This window comes from Callorhinchus milii, unplaced genomic scaffold (assembly GCF_018977255.1).
Source record: "Callorhinchus milii isolate IMCB2004 unplaced genomic scaffold, IMCB_Cmil_1.0 Scaffold1, whole genome shotgun sequence".
Taxonomy (NCBI): Eukaryota; Metazoa; Chordata; class Chondrichthyes; order Chimaeriformes; family Callorhinchidae; genus Callorhinchus; species Callorhinchus milii.
In genome coordinates this window covers 47,148,422-47,170,203 of record NW_024704742.1, presented here as the reverse complement: position 1 = coordinate 47,170,203, position 21,782 = coordinate 47,148,422, and the positions used below count along the sequence as shown (strand labels likewise).

The following is a 21,782-nucleotide window of genomic DNA, read 5'->3' as shown; positions in this document are numbered from 1 at the left end:
CCCGACCTCTGCAACCTCCTAACCCCCTCCCATCCTGCTCACTCCCTCCGATCAGCAGACTCCAGCCTGCTTCATGTACCCACCTCGCTGGCCCCACTATTGGCAGGCGGGCCCTCCACCACTCTGCCCCCACCCTCTGGAACTCCATCCTGCAGTCCCTCCACTTCGCCGTCTCCCTCGCCACCTTCAAATGTACAATATTTCCAAATTATGAAATATGTTCGCCAACAAATATACAGTCAATTCACTTTACAGTATATTCTGTGAAGCGCTTTGGGATGTCTAGAAGACGTGAAAAGCGCTATATCAAATGCAAGGATTATTATTATTCAAGACCTATCTCAAGACCCTCCTCTTCAACCGTGTTTTCGATCTCCCTGCTTTCCCCGCCCCCCCCACTACCCCTCCCCGACCCCCAGCTCGGGTCTGTAATTCTGTCCTCCCGACGTGAAAGGCGCTTTCCAAATGTAATTTTGTTGTTGTTGTATGCACCCATAGACCTATTCTGTGTGAAGGGCGTTATTTAAATATAAGTTGTATGTAGTTTGGATACTCCATGGTAATGGAGATTTAATAAGTGAAAATGATATAGAAAGAATGGGAGAGGTTTGATTGGAAGCAAGAAAGTGCAGTCTTATGAAGGTCGATGAAAGGAGGCGATCAAGGAGGATTTTCACACTTGCCTACAAATCACTTTATGCCCGAGCACCTTCCTATCTTTCAAACCTGCTCACACCCCTCTTCTCTGCCTGGCCTATTTGCTTTGGCCCGCTGGAAGTCCCTTTTCCCCTCCATTTTGTGATAGGTAGCCACTGGAGTCTGGCGAGGACTGGTGTGATGGGGATATGGAGTTTAGAGTGGGCGAATGTACAGGTGACGGATTTTTGACTGGTGAGAAGGGCGTTGGAATAATCAAAACGGAAGGTGACAAAAATATGCCTGAAAGCTTGCCTGCATTGGGTGTAAGATAGGTCGGAGGTGGGCAATATAATGGAGGTGGAGGAAAGCGGTTGTGGTTAGGGAACGGATGTAGGTAGGAAGGACAGCCGGGTATGGAACCTGATGTCGAGCTTAAGTCTTGAGGATAGGCTGGGGAAGTTGAAGAGGTCAGAACTGCAGGAGAGAAGGCATTGACGGGAGCCAAGGATTATGGCCTCTGTTTGTCTATGTTCAGCTAAGATATATATAATATATGATTCATGTTTGTATATTTTTAAAAAAAAGCAATACAAATAGTTTTAGAGGGGAGCACAACATTATTCAAAATTTTAATTTAATATTTCACTATCAAAGGTAGTTTGTTATTTGGCTCCATTACTTCCTTTTTTGCCTCGGACTATGACTTCCATTGTGTAGCGGATTTGCCTACAAAATACAGTGACTGCATTTTACAGTGAATCCAGTGAAGTGCTTTGAGACATCCTCCCAAGGTGAAAGGTGCTATATATCAAATACAAGAATTATTGTCAATCAGCAAATAGATTGGTAGCTCACTACATCAGTCCGTCCCTGAAAGATCTCTTCATTTTTTAAAAAAACTTCCTTTTAACATGGTCGCAATCAAAAAATAGCTTGGACAATAACAGTGTCATTATAGTATAGCATGCTTCAGGAAAGTATATTTTTGGAAATGTAAGAAATTATTATATTATAATTCCTATACTGTGTTATTTTTTTCCTGGATATCTTCCTTCTTGTGGGCTGCATTCGCTCTTGTTGTGGGCTGCATTCGCTCTTGTTGTGGGCTGCATTCGCTCTTGTTGTGGGCTGCATTCGCTCTTCTTGTGGGCGGACTCCTGTGATATATTTTCTCTCTCAGTTGCACATGGGAGAACTCTAGCTCTCATGACAACCAGAAAAACGTGCCATACATTTGCTGCATAATATAGATGCATCTCTCTGAGCTGTGTGTGCTTTCCTCTGTTGTTACATAGTTGCAGAATGCAATGAATACTTCATATTTTGGGGCTTAATTAAAGCATTTTTTAATATAGCTCATCAATGATAGGAGATTTAGCCCCTCAAAAAAATGCCAATGACACTGCCAGATGCAAGATTATCCCGATGAGTTATAAATCATGCCAATACGTCAATTGGTTATTGTGTGATTGCTAGATACACTGTCAGACAGACAGACTGTCAGTATTAGTGTAGATGATTCGTATACTGTATTACATTTTTCCTGGATGTCTTTCTTGTTGTGGACTGCATTTGGTCTTGTTCTGCAATACAGTATTGTGTAAATTGACATTTTTGCTGAATTACCAAATAGTTTTTGTTCTGCAACAACATGAATGTTTTACTGTCAACCAGAGTAGGCAGAAGCTTAAACGTTTCATCTGGCACACGATATACAATAGGTTCAAAGAAATTAGTTGTTTTTTAAACAATTCTTTAGTCGAAGCTTTGCCAGAGGCCTATTTTTCAAAATTTAGGCTGTGTGTTTTGGTGAGCAGTAACATTTCAAAAATAATATTTTTAACAAGTGCAGACTTGAGAACATTTTTGTGGCAAAACTTGACTTATTGCCATCTCCATTGCTTTTCACACTTTATTGTCCAGCTAGCGCGTTCAAACTTAACTTGTAATTTCTGTAGAGTTTGTTTCAGTGAATCATTGAACAGATTTTTGCTTGTGGGTATCGCCTTTGGTGAAAATGTTTGCATTTTTTTTACTAATTTAGTTGGCTGCTGTAGAAAGTAACATATACACTGTTGACAAATTGACAATTTACAGCAGGTAATTTAATCTTGAAATTAGTAGTCAAATTTGCACAATGTTGTCACCTATTGTTATAATTGGCGTAATGTTATACTGGTGCCTGGTCCCCGCTGTACTTGGTATGTTTTGTATGTTTTCCCTTTGCGCATTCTATTCAGTGGAGGTACTCTGACACACTGCTCTACATAAAGGCGCTATATAAATGCAAGTTGTAGTCATACCAGGCTATGAAAGTAGGTTTTTATAATTCATAATGACAGAATTGCATTCCTTGATCATTCTATGCATCATTTAGTTTCATTGAATAAAGTAGGTGATGTGATTTGCTTCAATAACATTTAATTTGATTTGTTATTGGTGTGTGTTTGACAACAGCAGAAGCTGTGCCACTTTCATCTTTGAATTTCAGTTTATGATTCTAACTGCATTGAAACATTCATCAGTGGTACAATGTATTTAGAATTTCTTTGGTGTTTGAGCATAACATTAATGCAGGGTAATTTGGAGTCAAATTTAATTTTTTTTGAGAAAATAACTGATTCATGAAAGAATCTTTTTGTATATAAAATTGATCTTAACATTAAGTTTACCCCCTTTGGCATATTTATTTTGGCACAGAATTTTGGCACATTGAAGAACAACGAAGGCTGTACCAGTCATTGGCAATGCAATTTTTCGTCAGTATTTCTTTAATCTCCACATTCAAAGTGGCTTCAGCTTTCTCTCTGAACCGACATAATGGGTTGGTTTCTGAGTCATTCTTAGTTGCAGACTTGTGTTCTGCTTTGTCCCTGTAATAATAATTTCTGCTTTGTTTTTAATAATAATTCATGCATTGGAACAGTGCCTAATAACGCCAGAAGGAAGTCTCAAAGTGCTTCACAGAATTTACTGTCAAGTGGGTTGACTGTATTTATGGACAACACGGCAGCACAATTGCTCACAGCAACACAATGTTTGGGTGCATTGGAATTCTACACTGCGCTTACTTTCAGGTTTGGCACTTTGAATTGAAATCTGCCATAGAAAATGAAATGTGAAAAGGCCATTTAGTACATCAAACTCCATTCTTTCACAGACCAATGCAAATCCTACCCTATTATGTACTTCATTCACTCTGCCCACTTTCTTTTTGGAGAAGGATTCCTTGTGAATATTTTCTGGTCCTCAAAACTCAATTGAGTAAAAATGTTTCATCCTTCTCCACTTTTTAAGTCTGATCTGCTTTCCTTTCCTTTTGCCCTTCTTCCCAGCCATATCCAAACATCACAGATGCCATTTTGTCCTGTTGAGGATTTCCATAGTGACAGGTTTTGGTCAGTCTTTCACGTTCTTAATGGCCAAAAGTATCAATTGGCAAATTTGTCCATCCTCTCACGCCTCGCCCATCATACTGAACATAATAATAATAATAATCCTTGCATTTGATATAGCGCTTTTCACGTCGGGAGGACGTCCCAAAGCGCTTCACAGAACATACTGTAAAGTGAATTGACTGTATATTTTTGGGCGAACGCGGCAGCCAATTGCGCACAGCAATGCCCCACAAACAGTCGTAGATTGAAAATGACCAATTTTGTTTATTATTGTTTTTTTGAAGCTGAAGCTTAGTATTAATAGAGAGCCTAACAGCTAATTGCTTTCAGCTAAGAAGCCACAACTCCTTTTTGAGCAGTACATTTGGATCTTGTTCAAATTGAGATGCTGTGCAAAATTTGGATATTTTCAGTTTAAATTTTAATACTGCAAGTAACTTTCTGGGTGTTATTATTTTTCTGAAAATCTGAAACTAAATAAAAATATTTTTTATTGACAAATCTAATTGATAAAATATATTTTTATCTGATTATACTAAACCTGTTGAAAATGCAACCCAAAAAAGTATGAATTATCTCTGGGACATATGCATAAATGCCTCTTTTAATGCATACAATGGCTCTGTTTACCAAGCACTAAATAGGAAGCTGGTTGTCAGTTGATTGACGAATCTCTTTTCCGGGGGTAATAATCCCTTTGATTAAAATGAATAATTGTAATTTGGTCACTCAATCCACGACTGTTTTGGGACACCGCTGTTCACAATTGGCTGCCGTGTTTCACCCACAGAATATACAGTCAATTCACTTTACAGTATATTCTATGAAGCGCTTTGAGTCATCTTGAAGACGTGATAAGGTGCTATATCAAATGCAAGGATTATTATTATTAGATAAAGCCGAAGACCCCACTGACTTTTTTATGGCTATATCTACCTATGTTGTTACTTTTAGAGATTTGTGGATCAGAATCCCCAGATCTCTTTTCTCCTCCACTCCTCTTAGGTTATTGCAATCTAGGCCAATAGGTAATTGATAAACCGATTACCTGGAAATATCTCGTGCATCTATTTTGTTCATATGGTATAGTTTTGAAATTGCTGTCCATAACATTGTTTAAGCAGACTGTTAACTGCAATACAAAGGTACATATTTAAAAATTGTTCTCAAGTTTTTGAAAATATTTTAATTGTGGCAAAGTGTGAAAATAGCTAATGACAGTCAGAAATAACAGACCCTTTGAAACACGAAGTGAAGGATGTCCGTGCTTGGGAATAAAATGTTTCAGTAAAATGCTCTTGAAACTGCACTCTACACCTCGTGGTGAGTTCACTTCAGCTCGGTTCTGTTGGAAGGTGTCGGCTTAATTGTGTTAGTCAGTGTCATTGTGTCAGAAGTTGTGGGTTTCAAGCCCCACTGAGGACTTTGAGCTCACAGTCTACACTGACCTTACATAGCGAGAGATGCCATCCTTCAGATGAGGCATTGAACTTCATCAGCTGTTTGCCTGTTTAGGTGGATTTTTGGCTCATCGGTAGGACTTGTAGGGGCACTGGGAACCGGGATTCGTCTCACTCCGCTCCTCTTAACCTTGCAAGTCAAAGCTCTAATGGGCAGGGTGGTCCTTGCTGGACAAGCAGTGGGAAGCTCTCGAGACCATGCTTTCACTGGCATGCTGTTTGGTTTTAGCTGATATTTAGCAATATCTCACACATGCTCTGGGGTTCCCAAGCATTGACTCTTGCCAACCTGTGGCAAATATTCCCTGGACTTGGGTAACCAGAATGCGTGTCTCTGGGGGGAATCTGAGCATTCCATTCTAAACAGGAAGTTCCATATGTAGTCAAAAATGATGCAGTAAAAGATTTACAATGTGCGCACACACACATAGATACCGGGTGCGCATAGATGAACATATTGTTCACATGTATACACACACTTTCCAGCAGGAACCAGCGGATATTTGATCATGATTGGCGAAACTGGGTTTTTTCCTCACTACAACTAAGAGGTACTAAGGCTAATCAAAGCTGTGCTGTTGCCAAGATGCCTGAAATAATTTAACTCAGCACAATCCATGGATTAAAATTGGGACATTCCTGCTTTATCTGGCTGTTTCAGGCTGAGCAAGCGAGATTCCCAAATGCACCATTGTGAGACCTGAATCTTTTGGTGGGGAAATAAGACTGATACTAAAATAGATTGGTACTTTTGAGTAGTATTAGACGGTAGTAATCTAATCAAGGTTTTTAATTAATTATATATCGAAAGCAAACATCATTGCTTTCAACTGAAACTAGATTACAGTCTTAATTTCACTCCAAATTGACTCATTTTTATAACTGTTTTTGTTTTATTTGTCTAACGTGTATTTGTTCTTGGCTATTTGTTGCTTCAGCTTTGTTTAGCTGTGCCTGATCTGTGATTATATTAATTTACTAATTAAGGATTGTGACTCCATTACAATAGGATTATTGATGAATGAGCTCTTGTTGATAGGATTCCAAAGCCATATGCTTTCCCGTACCAGGCACCACAAGCCCTTCACCACTATTATTGCCAGCCTCCACTGACTCCATATCACTCAGTGGATTCACTTTCAGATCTTTGTTTTAAAATTCCATGCCATTACCCCATCCTACCTCTGTAATCTTCTGAATTCCTTCTCCCTAGCCCATCCCTCTGCTCTGACAACTCTGGTCTGCTTTATGTCTCTCTTTAGAGACATTGCCACCACTTTCTAAAACACTTTTTAAATCCCTCTGCCTTGTAACCTCCCTGTCTGATTTCAAAACCTTTCTAATTGCGTGGCACAGTTCGTAGCACTCCACTTTTGTGTTGGAAGGTTGTGGATTCAAGCCCACGATGGGACTTGACCTCACTTATTTGTAGCTGACACTGCAGTGCCATGCTGGGGGATGTTGTATTGATGGAGGTGCTATCCTTCGGATGAGACTGAGGTTCTGTCTGCCTGTTAAGGTGGACATTAAAGATCCCATGGCACTACTTGAAAAGAGAAGGGAGTTCTAGTGTCCTGTCCAAACAAACCCCAAACAAAATTGGTGACTCACTCCATGGTTATTTGTGGGGCAATGCTGTGTACAATTGTGCAATTTGTCTACAAATACAGTCAGTCCACTTTATAGTAAATCCTGTTAAGTGCTTTGGAACGTCCTCCCAACGTGAAAGGCACTATACCAAAAGCAAGAGTTATTATTAAAAATATTTAAAAAGATACTTGATAGCCCAAAGAATGATACTTCTTTAAAGCGCTCTGAGACTTAGCTTCATAAAAGGTACTATATAAGTGACAACAAAACGCAAAATACTGCAGATGCTGGAAATCTGAAACAAAAACAGAAGTTGGTGGGGACACTCAGCAGGTTAGACAGTATCTTGGAGAAAGGAAAGTGAGTCAACATTTCAGATTCATAACGCTTCATCAGAACGTTCTGATGAAGGGACATGGACCCGAAATGTTGACTCACTTTCCTTTCTCCATAGATGCTGCCTGACCTCTGAGTATTCTCAGTGATTTGTGTTTTTGTTCTGTAAGTGAAAGTTGTTTAAAGTAAATGGAGGCTCAGGAATATGACAAGTGTAATTGCATTCTATTGGGTCGAGATTTGATGTGATTTTCGATTGATAGTACAAATTGCAACTCAGTGAATGTTAATTACTTATTTTTAAAGGTACCTGGAACTTTCCTGAAGGAATGGAAAGCCGAAGTTCTGGAGGAGATCATAATCAAACCACAAAGGAAGAAGGACATCCAGAGTATGTCGCATATGTGTTGTTGCCCGTCTTCTTTCTCACTGGTCTTACGGGAGTCTTAATATGTCATCTTCTGAAGAAAAAAGGTTACCGATGCACCACAGATAGTGAGTTTGAATGTGAAGAGAAAATTGCTGAGGAGCAGATGGGTAAGAGTCCTTCTTTAAAATTGTTATGATGCAAAATGTCCTTGATGAACAAACATTCCAAGTAAATGAATTTTCTGTTCATTTGCTGACATTCTTCCTCGTTTGTTCAATTTCTATTCAAATGCTTGTTTCTCTTGTTATTTCTGTTGCAACAGGATAGAGTTCTTTTCAGCACTTTCAATTGAAACGTTTTTTCAATCCCTGATTATTGGCAGCAGATGTAATCTTTAACTTCAAAATTTTCAATTGGTGGTTCTTGATTTCCCCTTTATTTTTTTTACTTTTAAATAATTAGACAAACCAATTTTAACTGGAGAATAATGTTTTTTTTTGTACGAGCTCACAACCTCCATATTGGGAAATATATTGTGTAATATTTCTACCAAGGCCTTCTTCAGTTATTGATTCAGGTTAGTGTTCCGACAACATCTAGTACATGCCAGCATCTGATCTTAAAATGTTCATGGGTATCATCGAATCTTTCTTAGCGAAGAAGCTGTTCCCATTTGGTTACTATTTTCAATCATTACATGACTTTCAAGTATTAAATAGGTTTAAAAATGCAAAGCAGAATAGTTTTCTGTGGTTTGATAGAATTATTGAGCATTCTGAGGCACTATCCTGCATGAAGAATGCTATATATATGAAAGTTATTATTGTATCAAGGATATAAGAAAGTACTTGCATTTTTATAGCACTTTATCATGCTTCAAAGGGCTTCCCAGGTAATTACTGTTGAGGATCGTGCCTGTTTTTTAGGCAAACAATACCTATTTTTGCCAGCAAGATCCAACAAAAAGCCATATGATACAAGGATATTGAAACTCAATTTTGAGGTTCCAGTTCCGCACAGAAGTACTTTTCTTCCCCTCATTCAATTGAGGAATCAAGTGTTGAGAGGCTTCCGTGACTGGGCAGTGGACGTCAGGTCCTCCAGCAACAGTGAGCGTGCATCATTGAGCGAGCCTTCACAGACAACTGCTACCCGTTCAGGATGTTACCAGAGTGACTGTAACCAGCTGATTTTTCTCCCCTCCCCCAATGGTGGTGTCCTGTTCTCAATTGTCATTGGCACTCATGTCTAATATTGTTCCAAGTCAATTTTGACACCCAAGTTTTGGTGAGAAATTACAGTAACCCCAATAATTTTGTGAAAGAATAAGTAGGACATAGAAGATTCAGCAGAGAATGAAGGAAGCCATTCATCTTAAAGTATCTTCTATGATACCTCCCCACTTACACAATCTACTAATCCTCGATCCCCTTACCCTTTTATATCTTTAATCAGGTATTTATCTAAATCCCTTTTTAAATGTCATAATTGATTCTGATCCACTTGCTGCAAAGTACTCCACATCCTTATAATTTTGTGTAACAGAATTTCCTCTAAACTCTGACCTTATTGCTTCAAAAATAAACTTGAGGCTATGCCTCTTTTTTGCTACTTCCATTGTTCCGGGGGGTAGTGGCGTTGCAAAGGAAAATAAATATTTACCTTCTGAAACATTAATTAAAGAATATTGATCTTTGTTAGGTTCTGTGTTAACTCATCACCTGACAATGACACATCAGTTCTCTAGTAGATGTAACTAGTTCGCAATCAGGAGCAGAAATTATGGCCGATTCCCCTTCTTAATCTTGGGTGATATTGTGGCATCCTTACACATAGCTCTTTCCCTCTCCCTTTGCCAAAGTAAGCTAACTCAGTGCAGACAAAAGATCAATTTATTCATAAAATCCAGTTAGTTCAAAACTTTGTCGCCTGTATCCTCACCTGCACCAAACTCTGCATCCCTATCACCCCAGGTTTGCCTGTCTCCATTGGTTCACTATTGCAGAACTAATCGATTTCAAGATCCTCATACTTGTGTGCAAATCACTTCCCTCCTTGCACCTTCCTACCTCTTTCACCTGCATACACCCCACTCATTTACCCATACCCTTCACTCAGCAAGCTCCAGCGTCCCGCACATCCCTCATCCCCTCCTCTTCACCATTGGTGGTTGTGTCTTTAGCCACTACACCCCAGAACTATGGAAACATGCAATATTTTAGATTGTATGTGATCTCTATTAAGAATTGGCTCTATTGCCAAATATTTTTGTTTGTTTGTTCTAGCCAAAGCTGCTGCAGAGCTACCTTACTGGCGTCAGTACCATTGGAGTGTGTGGCGGGCTTGATTTAACTTGACAAGTCTGTTAGCTTAATTACAATAGAATTTACATTTACATGGCGCTTTTCATGTTGGGAGGACATCTCAAAGCTATTTTTAAAATTCTTCAATAAAAATTAGGGTAAAACAATACAGTAATAGCCTTCTCTTTATAAATCATATAATTGCCTAAGTCGTACATGCACCCAAGTCTCATCCAGTTTCCTATCAAAACCATTTAGATTTCTTTAGATTAATACTGTTCGTATCAATCATCTCCTAATTCGTAAATCACCTATCCTCCATTACTCCTGCATTTACCGCCTGCAATGACGAACTAACTTCTTGTCCTCAGTGACAAAGTTATTACTTACGCACTTACTAGCTAAATTGAATTACTCATATGCAGTATGGATTATTAATGAATCAGATTTTATGATTTATTATTTTATTTATTATTATAATTGTTTTTATTTATTGTTGTATTCATACAGTTTGCCTACAACTCAGGATATATTAAATGTATAGTTCCGAATGATGATTTATGTGAATTTTACTCTACCAACAACTCATTGCAGTTTCCAGTAATTAAGACACTGTTTATGAAGGCTATTTCTGATTTCACTCTCGGGAGTAATGATATAAATTATATATTGGACTATTTTATTCTCCAACCCCCACCCACTCCCCCAAGAAATCTCCATTTATTTCTCAATTGCTTAGATTAATCAATGCACTCAGCCATCCACTATTGACTATTGTGGGAATAATGAGGGAGTGTGTGTGTGTGTAGGAGGGAGAAAAACACCTACTCCATATTTCTCACAGCTGCAATATTTTTATGCTGGTTCAAGTTTATACTTTTTAAAATAAAGTTTAATGACCTGTAATTGTGAAGTGATTTGAATGCACTTTAGATAAATTGATTCTAAAACAAAATTAATATTTTAATATAATCATTTATTTCTAACTCAATACGTAATTTCAATACCGCTACAAATGGAGGAATCCAAACACTTGTTTCAACATGTTGCAATGTTTTTAGAGACTATGTATTTCTAATACAGGTAATCACAATTTGTTTGCATGGTGGAAAGTGAGTTAACTAGTTTGAATGCTGAAAATGTATTCACAATTTTTTAGAAGTATAATTTTTGTACAGTTAATTTTAACAATACAAGTAGCACAATTTTAACAATAAAATTTAGAGTTATCTGGACTGCATCAATATATCCACAAGCAAATTTTGGGGTCCTCAAATTTGTAACTATTAGTCACATTATTATAGGATATAGTATATTGTTTTGGGGTCAGGAAGGAAACTATATCAAAAGACTATACTTGTTTTTTTAAAGTACAGCATACTGATTTTAAAATTGGCAGTCCGGATCTGAGTTTTGTTTACACCAGTTTAATCAGATGTGAATATTATTCAGAGAAACTCCTACTCAGAATATTTGTTGTAATGTGTTGAATTCAGAATTAATTTTCCTTGAGTGGTGACACTACATGACTGATTTTTAAAGGCAAAATTACTTTCCACTGAAGTACAAAATAAACCATTTGAAGAAGGGAACATTTAATGTTGCTTTTTATATAATTGACCAAGCCCATTTTTGTTAATAGGATTTGGTGTAACTATTTTAAACTAGATGTAAAGTGTATGTAATGAAAACTCTTATTATCCTGAGTTTGCCTAAGAACATGAATGTCTTGTTTAGAATTACCTGTTTTTAAAAAGGGGGAAATTTACAGAATAAAGTATTTTAGTGACCAACATTAACATTTAAAATTTTGTACAGTGATTGATTCCAATTTTGATTTCAGTGTTTTTGTTGGCCTCTTTTGCTTTTTGTTTCTGCCACCAATATTTTTGTTTTTCTGTTTTATTTTGCACACTCTAAGCTTTTTTGTTTGTCATTAAGCTGGCGTATAACGTAACTAAGCACAGAGCTGGAAGGTGCAAATTAATCAGTTTCCCAATAGATTGCAATTCTGTTGTTCCACAACCTAGGCATCATTATTATTTGAGAGATTTGTGTGGAGCCCGGTAAACTGCTAAAATTGTCATTATTTGCTTAACTGTGGTCTTTTTATAAGATCAGTAGTCATTTTGTTTTAGATGGAAGTAAAACTAGAATTTTGTTAGCGTGGTACTGTGAACCTATATCTGAAGTTAGCATTCATAAGTGTAATCCTGCCACTTTATAAATCATTGATGCAACCGCACTTGGAATACTGTGTGCAGTTCTGGTCACCGCAATATAAAAAAGTTATTGCAGCGATTGAGTGGATACAAAATTATTGAGGGGATAGAGAGACTGGACAAGGAGCGATGAGATAAACTGGGCATGTTCACACTGGAGAAGAGAAGGTTGAAGGGTCATACGATTACGGTCTTGAAGGTTATGAAGAGAATAGATAATGTAGACCTTGATAAGCTGTTTTATCTTGTACTGAACAGTTGAACCAGAATACACAGCGTACGATTGAAGGGGGGGGGTAAATTCAGAACAAAGCTGCGGAAATACTACTTCAGGAAGCAAGTATTATTTACTGAGATTTGATGTTTCCTTCTTTTCATTTAGCTATTTATGCTTTTTATTATTTCTTACAGATTATCATGACGGCAATACTGATACAGTTGGACAAATGGTACACTGTATAATGAAAAATCCAGGTATACCTTAATTGCAAAAGTTCTGGTCAATTTACTTTTAGGTCAGTTTGCTGAAAATCAAGTAGGTGTCAAACTTATTTCTTTAAAATTAAGAAATGTAGGTGAAAGACTGGAACCCACAATGCAGGTCTCAAAGTTTGCAAGAGAGAACAAGGTAAATTTGGTGATTAGTTGCTAAGCTTGAGTATTGAAAGTTGTTGGATCTTAAGATGAGATTTAAGAGTTTCATATCTCTGAGATCCTGATTAAGAATGAATTAAGAGTTGGAGATGGTATGATGTTTGATGATTTCAACATGGTCAGGCTTGAGGAAGTAGAAAGAGCTTGTAATAGCGTGGTCATCAATGTGATTTTGCAAACAGTGTTTGAGTTGATAATTAGTCCTTTTGGTTTGCAAAAATCTGAAAATAAATTTGCCCCCCCAAAAATCTGACTGATATTCACAAAATCGTGAATTGCAAGCTCACGTTTGAAAATGTACAGCAGGCCAATCAGTGTCCAAAAGTTGACAATAATATTAATAATTAATAACACGTTAAATGTTTAGTGCCAAATTGTCAAACGTCACTTTTTTTTATTTTGAGGCCTATTTGTGGGTAAGACTATTGTAGTTCTTGAAGAGGTATTATTGTATGTGTTTCTGTGTCAGATGTGAAGAGTAAGTTGAAAATGATTGATGATTAAATGATTTAAAAATAGAGCCTTACAGCATGAAAATAAATTGTGAAAAAATGTAGTTTTTAACTTTTTAATCAAGGAATCATACTAGTTTACTTTATTACAATTTCAGGTTTAAAATGTGTTCATTTCTGGAGTAAGATTTATTTTTGGTTTTGCATCTTTTACATTTTTTTCAGCTAATGCTGAAGCCTTACAAGCTATGATGACAAACCATCATCCAGGGGACCCGGAAAGGTAGGATTGCTTCTGATACTTAAACTGTTCAGAGTTTTGTTAAAAAATAACTTACAAGGAAATGATTGTACTAAACAGTATTATGAACAGGGAGCTCAAAGAAAATATTTGTCTGGATGATGATCAGAAAGATGCCTGACATGGTGAATTCAAATGCAATATTAATTTGAGAATATTGAGAATACATAATTCCTTATTAAAGTTCACCCTAGTAAGTGGCTCTTCAGGACTGTGCTAAAAAGGGATGAAGAGTACTGTTTCTTGACTATCTTCAATGACAGCTTAGTTCCAATGCAGGTAAAGCTTGTGGCATATTGGATGGATGTCCAAACAATTCTCTTTATCCTGCGCTAGATTGGTATGCAGAGGTAAGCAATTGTTGCTTGAACTCCACACTTCCAAAAGGTGGAAACATTGCTATTGGTAGAGACTTGCAAGCCATGTTTTTTGTCTGGGAATGTGAGTAATAAAGGGGAACTGCAGGAAAGAGAACATTTTACAAACATAGATGCAGAAGTTCCACTAGGTTGGAACATTACCTTCACATGCTCATTCCATGTTTAGGTAAGGAAATCTTAAACGTCTGTTTATTTCTCTTAGCTATTTGAAAAATAAATTAAAAGTCCTCCCAATGTGAAAGGTGCTATACAAATGTAATTTTGTATTGTAAAAGTGAAAGGGTGTTGTGAAAGCACAAAATTTGTAAGCTGCTTAAACATGGTGCATGGTGCCCTCCAGTGGTTTAAGTAAATGGATAATTTGAGATATGCATTACAGTCTGGCTAATTTTGGTAGAGTGTGTTACTAGGTTAAACATTAGTGTGTTAATATTCCAGAATATTTCTGAAGGACAATCCTTTGATAATTTTTAATGATTCATTTAATTAATTATTAGTCAATGAAATAAAGCATTCCTTCTATAATAATATTCCTTGCATTTGATATAGTGCTTTTCACGTCTTCTAGACGTCTCAACGAGCTTCACAGAATATACTGTAAAGTGAATTGACTGTATATTTGTGGGTGAAACGTGGCAGCCAATTGCGCACAGCAGTGTCTCTTCTGGTTCAACGGTGCTACTGCTTGTGGCTAGCTTGTAACTTTTAAAATAAATATTTGGAACACAGTAAATATGTGCAAATTAACTTAGCATTAACTTAACAACTCAGAAGTTAGACGGAAGTGGTCTATGGGCTCGAAATGGTCTGTGGGATGGTGAAGAAGAAGCCCCTAAACATTTGCACCAGTCTAGGTAAATTTGGGTTTGATTGGTAGTATGCTTTCAGGTTTTTCTTGATTTGATTTATGTCGTAACTGCTTGAATGGGTTCTAATGGGGCCACCCAATTTCTTTTACAGAATAACTTTTCAGGTTGTGGTAATGGAGGTAGCTTAAAAATTGGGGGTGGGAGGGGTGTGCAAAGGAAAAAAACAGTTAGAGCCTTTGTTTGACTGTTCCTTTTTTCTTAGGAACAGTGGTGTTGCACTTCTGACCATTACTTGTTTTTTGCTTTAAGCCCTTCAAGTCCCAATGGTCCTCCAAGTCCAACCAGTCCTATTAGCATTGAAAGTCCAAGCAGTCCTACATCTCCTACATTTCAACAAGGAAGCCAAAGCAAACACTCTTGCCATGGACACCATCTACATACCGTTGGAGGTGTGGTGGAGAAAAATGCATGCTCCCGTTGTAGCCACCAAAAGAGGCGCATGTCAAGGAAGAATTCAGCAAGAGAATCCAGAAAGAGTCGCATGGGAGAGGTTACAGTATTGGCAGTAGGAAGGTAAATAATTACATTCAACTTTATAGAAATTGAGAACATTTAATTTTGGAAAGTAACTTATTAAACTGGGATGAGATATAAATATTTGTTGGCTTTGTGCTGTTTCCTTCCCATCAAATCTGCTGTCAACACTTCCTCAACCTTTTCAAAAACCTATCCTTTCAATTTACTCGTCCATCTCCAACCTGCCCTTCCTTTCCTAAGCCCTGAAACGCATTGTTGCCACTCAGCTTTGCTCCTATCTTTCCCCTCACTGCCTATTCAAACCCTCCAGTCCAGCTTCCAAGCAGCACACAACAGTGAGACAAACCTCATTAAAGAAACCTTCAATATACTATTTGAGAGTGAGAAGAGCTCGCTCCTTGTCCTCCTTTGACCACTTCATCCTTCTTGATCCCCTCTTCCTTCTTCACTCACCTCCATGGGATTCAATCACCACTTCCACCTTGTCTTTTCCAATAATTTTTCCACTTGCTCTTGTGCAGTTATCTGTGGAGTCCTTCAGGTCTCTTCTATCCTCGGTCACCTCCTTTTCCTCATCTACATGCCTCCTCTTTGGGACATAACCTGTGGACACAGGGTAAAGCAAGTATTATTATTATAATAACTTCCACAGGTCCATTGATATTCTGTTTGCCTGTCAAACATCAAGACAAAGTTGAACTTTAATTTCTTGCAACAACGACATGGACTTATATTGCGCCCTCCACGCAGTGTAGTTTAAGAGTGGCAGAGCCTCACTTCAAGCTGGGGAGTGGGGAAGTGGCCATAAGCACGGTCGAAGAGGAAGGTTTTCAGGCGTGACTTGAAAAAGGGGAGGGAGGGCGGCCAAGATGGAGGGATTGAGGGAGAGTTTTCCAGAGTTTTGTGGTGTAGTGGCTGAAAGCGCAACCTCCAATGGTGGGGTGGAAGATGCGAGGGACGAGCAGGAGGCCGGTGCCAATCGAGCAGATGCACTGGGTGGATGATTGAGGAGGTTGGAGAGGTAGGGAGGTGCCAGAGAGTGAAGGGATTTAAATACGAGTGTGAGCATCTTGAAGTCAATCCATTCGGTGATGGGGAGCCAGTGGAGCCTGGCCAGAACTGGTGAGATGTGGGTACGGAGTTTGGTCCGGGTCAGTATGTGGGCAGCAGAGTTCTGAATGAGCTGAATCTTTTGAATAGTGGAGCTGGGGAGACTGGCGAGGAGTGGGTTTGAGTAATCCAGGCGGGAGGTGACAAGCATATGCACAAGGGGTTGGGCTGCATTTGGGGTAAGGTACGGTCGAAGGTGGGAAATGTGGAGGAGGTGGAAGAAGCCGGTCCTGGTCAGGGATTGGATGTGGGGGGGAAGGACAACTGTGGGTCGAACCGGATGCCTAGATTGCGCACTTGTTCGGTGAGTTTGAGGTGAGCCCAGGAAAGTTGAGGAGTTCAGATCCGCAAGAATGAAGATGTTGACGGAGCCAAGGAGAATGACTTCCGTCTTGTCCATATTCAGCTACAGGAAGTTTGCACTCATCCAGGCCCAGGCCTTGTAGCTTGGCATGGATAGGATGTTGTACCAACGATTCCGCACTTCTGGATCTAACTTTCTCTATCATCCTGCCTCCCTCTCAAATTCACTGGACCAATGCACAACCTTGGTATTCAATTGAAACCTAAATGTCCCTTCTATTCAGTCCCTAACCAAGATTACTTTTTGCAACATTGCCCGCCTCATCAAATGCTGTCAAGATCCTCATTCATGCCTCCAGACTCAACTTCTAAAACCTATCCTTGCTGGTCTCCACCTAAGCTGATCCAAATCTGCTGTTCGCATTCTCAACTGTACCAAACTCTGCATGCCCATCATCCTAGTTTTTGCCTGACTCCCAACAGATTAACTTCCATATCCTCATGCTCACCTATAAATTTGTTCACACCTTAGCATCTCTATGATCTTATTCTACACCACTTTTCTGCTTGCCTCCTCCATTTGGCTAACTTTGGCCTCCTGTGCATCTCCCAGCCCCTCAGTGGCTAAGTGTTCAACAATTACTCTTAAGCACTGAAACTCCATCTGTCTCACTCCCACTAATGATCTACCTCTTGGACTTCGCCTACATCGCCCCCCTCCCCCATCCTTCACTTGTCATCCAAGCCCATCTCTGTGAAGTACTCTGAGATGTTACCTTGTGTGAAAGGTGCTATATAAATGCAAGTTCTTAATATTCCTGGTTTAGAAAGCAATTTCTTGTTGACTCATCTTCCTATTTGTATTTCTAGGTTTCGAGTTACACATGTAGATCGAAAATCCAGTTTGAAAGAACACAAAGGTTTGATCCTCACCCCTATAGATAGTGCCAATGAAGGTGAAAATTCAGACAATCAAGTACCAAGCTCACCAACAAAACTGGATGACAAAGAGGTGAGTGGGGAGTGACTTCTGCAAGGATTGCAACAGCAAAGTGCTGGCAACGGCAGACTGGTGGCATTTCTCTTGCCTGCCGATTTTATCTTTGTGGAATCTGTCTCAGTATTTTCAGAGGGAATGCAACTGTGCGTAGAGTCATTCTGTCCTTTTGAGGAAGATAATATTGCAAGATACGTTCAGAGACATTGCACATGTGCAAAAAGATTAGTGTTATTTTTGTGATTGCCACTAACAAGATAATAACAGATGTATCTAAAATGAGAATGATTTTTCTCTGTCTTTTTCCTGATTCGCTCAATATTCAGGCCAAGGTCCTTGTCACCTCTAGTGTTGTTTAAGGAGCAACAACAAGATTTCATTTGTATAGTGCCTTTCACGTCAGGAGCATGAAAAACCTAGAAATACAAATAGGAAGATGAATACCCAAATGTGATTTGTTTTGTGGAAGATATAATATTGTATGCCATATGCATGTAAAGAAAGAACGTCAGTAAACACTAATTTTCAAATATTCTGGCACTGCACCATGGTAGTTATTGAAGTGCCAGTTTCACTTACTGTGCATTTGGAGGCATAATATAAACCCAGCATTGCATTACTGACTGATCACGGCTGCATTCAAGCCAGGAGATGCAGTATAACACAAATTACGTTTATGTAGAGCCTGTTTATATAGATGGACTATTTGTGCTGGGAATAAGTCTGTGCTAATACTTGCATTTGATATTATAATCCTTGCATTTGATATAGCACTTTTCACATCGGGAGGATGTCCCAAAGCGCTTCACAGAACACACTGTAAAGTGAATTGACTATATTTGTGGGCGAACGCGGCAGCCAATTGCACACAGCAATGTCCCACAAACAGTCGTAGATTGAAAATGACAAATTTATTGTTTTTTTTGGTTTTGGAGGGATTATTATTAGGTGTGTGGAGTAAGGAAACTTGCCCAAGGTTTTGCCCTGCCTGGAATTGAACTCAGGTCTCTAACCACTGCTCTAACCACTGAGCTACAGGACTCCACTATATATTACCTATAACTTTGAAACATTCTTAAGATCTTCAGTTAATTTCTGTTAATACTGTTTATAGGCAAAAGGACCATTTATGCAGCCTGTTGTCTCAGTTTGTAGCATCCTTGTGTTTGTCTGGATGAGTAAAGTTAGCTGCAGTGTCCTAAGGGCTTATGCATCTAGTCTTTACATAACAAATATTAAGTGTATGTTGGAGGGAGAGATTGAAAAGGCTCTTGAACACTGTTGAGACAAATCATAGAATAGCCATGTTCCAAGGAAATCTCCTGATATCACGCTGGCATGTCCTCTTTCGTGATCTGCTTGATGAAACTCAGTGGTGCCAAGGCACTTATGGGCAGGATTGAAGCTAATATTTTAAAATACTGTTATTTGTTTAGATATAAAACCCATAACCTACAACAACCTTATGATTATCAGTAATTTTATTTGGGAAGAGATGGGAATTTCTTCTCACGTCTTGGCCAACAAGCTTCCAGCTTAATTGGTTAGAATTCTTGCATACAAAAATATTCACTTCGCTTAATTACTTGTGAAGCACTTTGAGACGATTTGACGTGGTAAAATGTGATAGAAATGCAGGTTATTTGTAATGCATAGACATTAACTTATTTCATGTAGTGGTTACTTATTTTGTTTTTCTTCATAGCATAATTTATCTGTGTACACAGGCGTAGAGGAGAAAATAGTGAACAAGATCTCCAAGTGTACTTTTTACATGCAAGGCTGCCTCTCCTATTGGTCAATGGTGGAGTGGTGTTGACTGTTACAATGGAGAAATTTGCAGTCCTGACTGTCTTCCAATAGTGATTGATGGAAGTTAAGATCTCAAGATCACTGCCTATAGGCCCTACAAATGTCAAAGTGACCATAACTGTATTCAGTACTTTAGATGTGGTTTGAGCAAAGCACTGTATTGCCTGAGTATGATGTCTGGGGATTTAAACTCAACTAATTTTATAAATATAGCCCACAACATGCATTGTGATAGTTGTAATTGAATTACTTTAACTTAAAGTTGTTTCCAATAAAACTGAATTGGTTCTTATCCTGACCAGTTAGTTTGCTGGTTTAAAATATTTGATTTGCTTTAATAGTTCTTCTTTTTCTTCACAGGAGAAAACGCTTCAGTGACAAACCAATGAGAGAGGTGTCTGCTTTTAATAGACACCAAATATGAAACCGTCCTTTCTTCAATCATAACATGTTTTTAAAAGCAATGCATTTCTAAACCTTGTTTGTTTGTTTGGATATCCGTATACCTGCGATTTTATAGACTTCTCTGATTTTTTTTCTTGAAACCAAAGCTTATGCACTGGAATTTAAAAAATCTTTGACTGAATTTTAATATAAGCCATGTTCCAGGTGCTTGAAATACATAAAGCCCTTCTGCTGCTCTAAACATCTGTCAGTCTGAATGTTTAAAGCCAACTTTATGGTTCACCTATTTCCCTCATTTTCCTTTGCGTTGGTACTTTTTTCCTTTGTTGACAGAATTATTGTCAGACCCTTCCTTATCTGCTTCCATGTTGCAAAAATATTTAATATTTAGTAATTCAATATTGTCTTTCCCAAAAACATTGCATTAGCAATGACATAGCCTGTACTCTATTCTGGAAATTGGGAGCTCACATTGGAAAAGTTCTAGGTGATAGGCGATTAATAGACTTGAGTATTTCTTATGAGGAAAGGTTTTCATTTATTTGAATAATGTTAAGGGATAATTTATTTGCTTTCCCCAGTGTTTACATAACCAACTGATGGTTTATGTAATAGCATGAGTTAGATGGAACATAAATTGTACAATGTCCTAATAGTAGATTAAATGTCGTCCTCATTAACTGAATAGCAGAGAAAAATCTTGAAAATGGTTGGAATTCTGCTTCATTGGAATAGAAAGGGATAAGAATTCTTAACTTCCACCTTGGAACATCCATCATCGACAAAGTGTGACATTGTCTCAATGTTGTGGAATTTAATAAGAGTCTTTATGTATTACACTATGCAAAATTACACTTCTCTGATTAAAAAGATGCAATTATCATGGCAGCTTTACTGCTGTGTTAAGTTCTGTTTATATGGGACAGGATAAAACATTTCCTAAATATAGTAAGGTTCATAGATGAAATTGTATTATGGGTTTAGATCTTTTGCATCTAAATTCATAAAATTAAGTGTGTCTTTCTATTAACTTAAACATGTGGTTGTATGATATTAAACTGTTGCAGAAAGTACCAAAATATTGACCTATAAGTATAACTGATTAAATTCATGGCAGGAAAGTCTGCGGGATACAAATTACTCCTGGCTACTGTAGAAAATTCTAAACAAAAATGCATAATGCTTTTAATTGCATATCCTTGTGGTTCAACATCTTCCTTCCAATTTCCAAGCTAATCTGCTGAATTGGAAGTAATTGACTGCTAAGAAGTTGCATGGATCTTCGTAATGCTCAGAGGGACAGATGGTTGACTGGCCTTAGAGGTTATCCAATTCAAAGTCACCTAATACAAGGATAACATAATACTAGCTAAGTGACTATTGATCAATTAAGGCTGATCCAGAGTGCGTTCTCCATTAAAGTAAATATACATTGTGTGTATGCTTGATCGTTTTTATCATTTGTCATTGAAACACTTTAGTTGAACAGGAGCTGAATCTGGAATTCCTCAAAACGTGAAGATTTGGGAATTAAAGGTATCCTATTTTCGCAAGCATTTTTCATATGCATGTGAAATTTACTTTACTCAATTTATTTTTAACAGAAAGTGCTCCCCTTGACTTTGCTTTCCCTTCAAAGATTATGAAATTCCTTTCACACAAATATTTTCATAATGCAACATCCTTTCCTGTGTTTAATGCAAC

General features: G+C 38.1%; 1 protein-coding gene across 6 annotated transcripts in view; it reads left to right on the top strand.

Moving 5' to 3' along the window:
- The window catches only part of LOC103175847 (RELT-like protein 1), a 30,414-nt gene extending 8,632 nt beyond the window's left edge, over positions 1-21,782 (top strand). For 4 of the 6 annotated variants that reach the window (XM_042341333.1, XM_007889091.2, XM_007889090.2 and 1 more), the window contains exons 2-7: positions 7,730-7,960; positions 12,730-12,792; positions 13,650-13,707; positions 15,224-15,487; positions 17,735-17,876; positions 20,034-21,782. In XM_042341333.1, the coding sequence (XP_042197267.1) occupies positions 7,730-7,960; positions 12,730-12,792; positions 13,650-13,707; positions 15,224-15,487; positions 17,735-17,876; positions 20,034-20,051 (776 nt within the window). In that variant the 3' untranslated portion in view covers positions 20,052-21,782. Of the gene's footprint in view, positions 1-3,682; positions 3,717-6,013; positions 6,049-7,729; positions 7,961-12,729; positions 12,793-13,649; positions 13,708-15,223; positions 15,488-17,734; positions 17,877-20,033 lie in introns of those variants that run through there. The other 2 variants (XM_007889092.2, XM_007889095.2) reach the window with 2 other exon arrangements.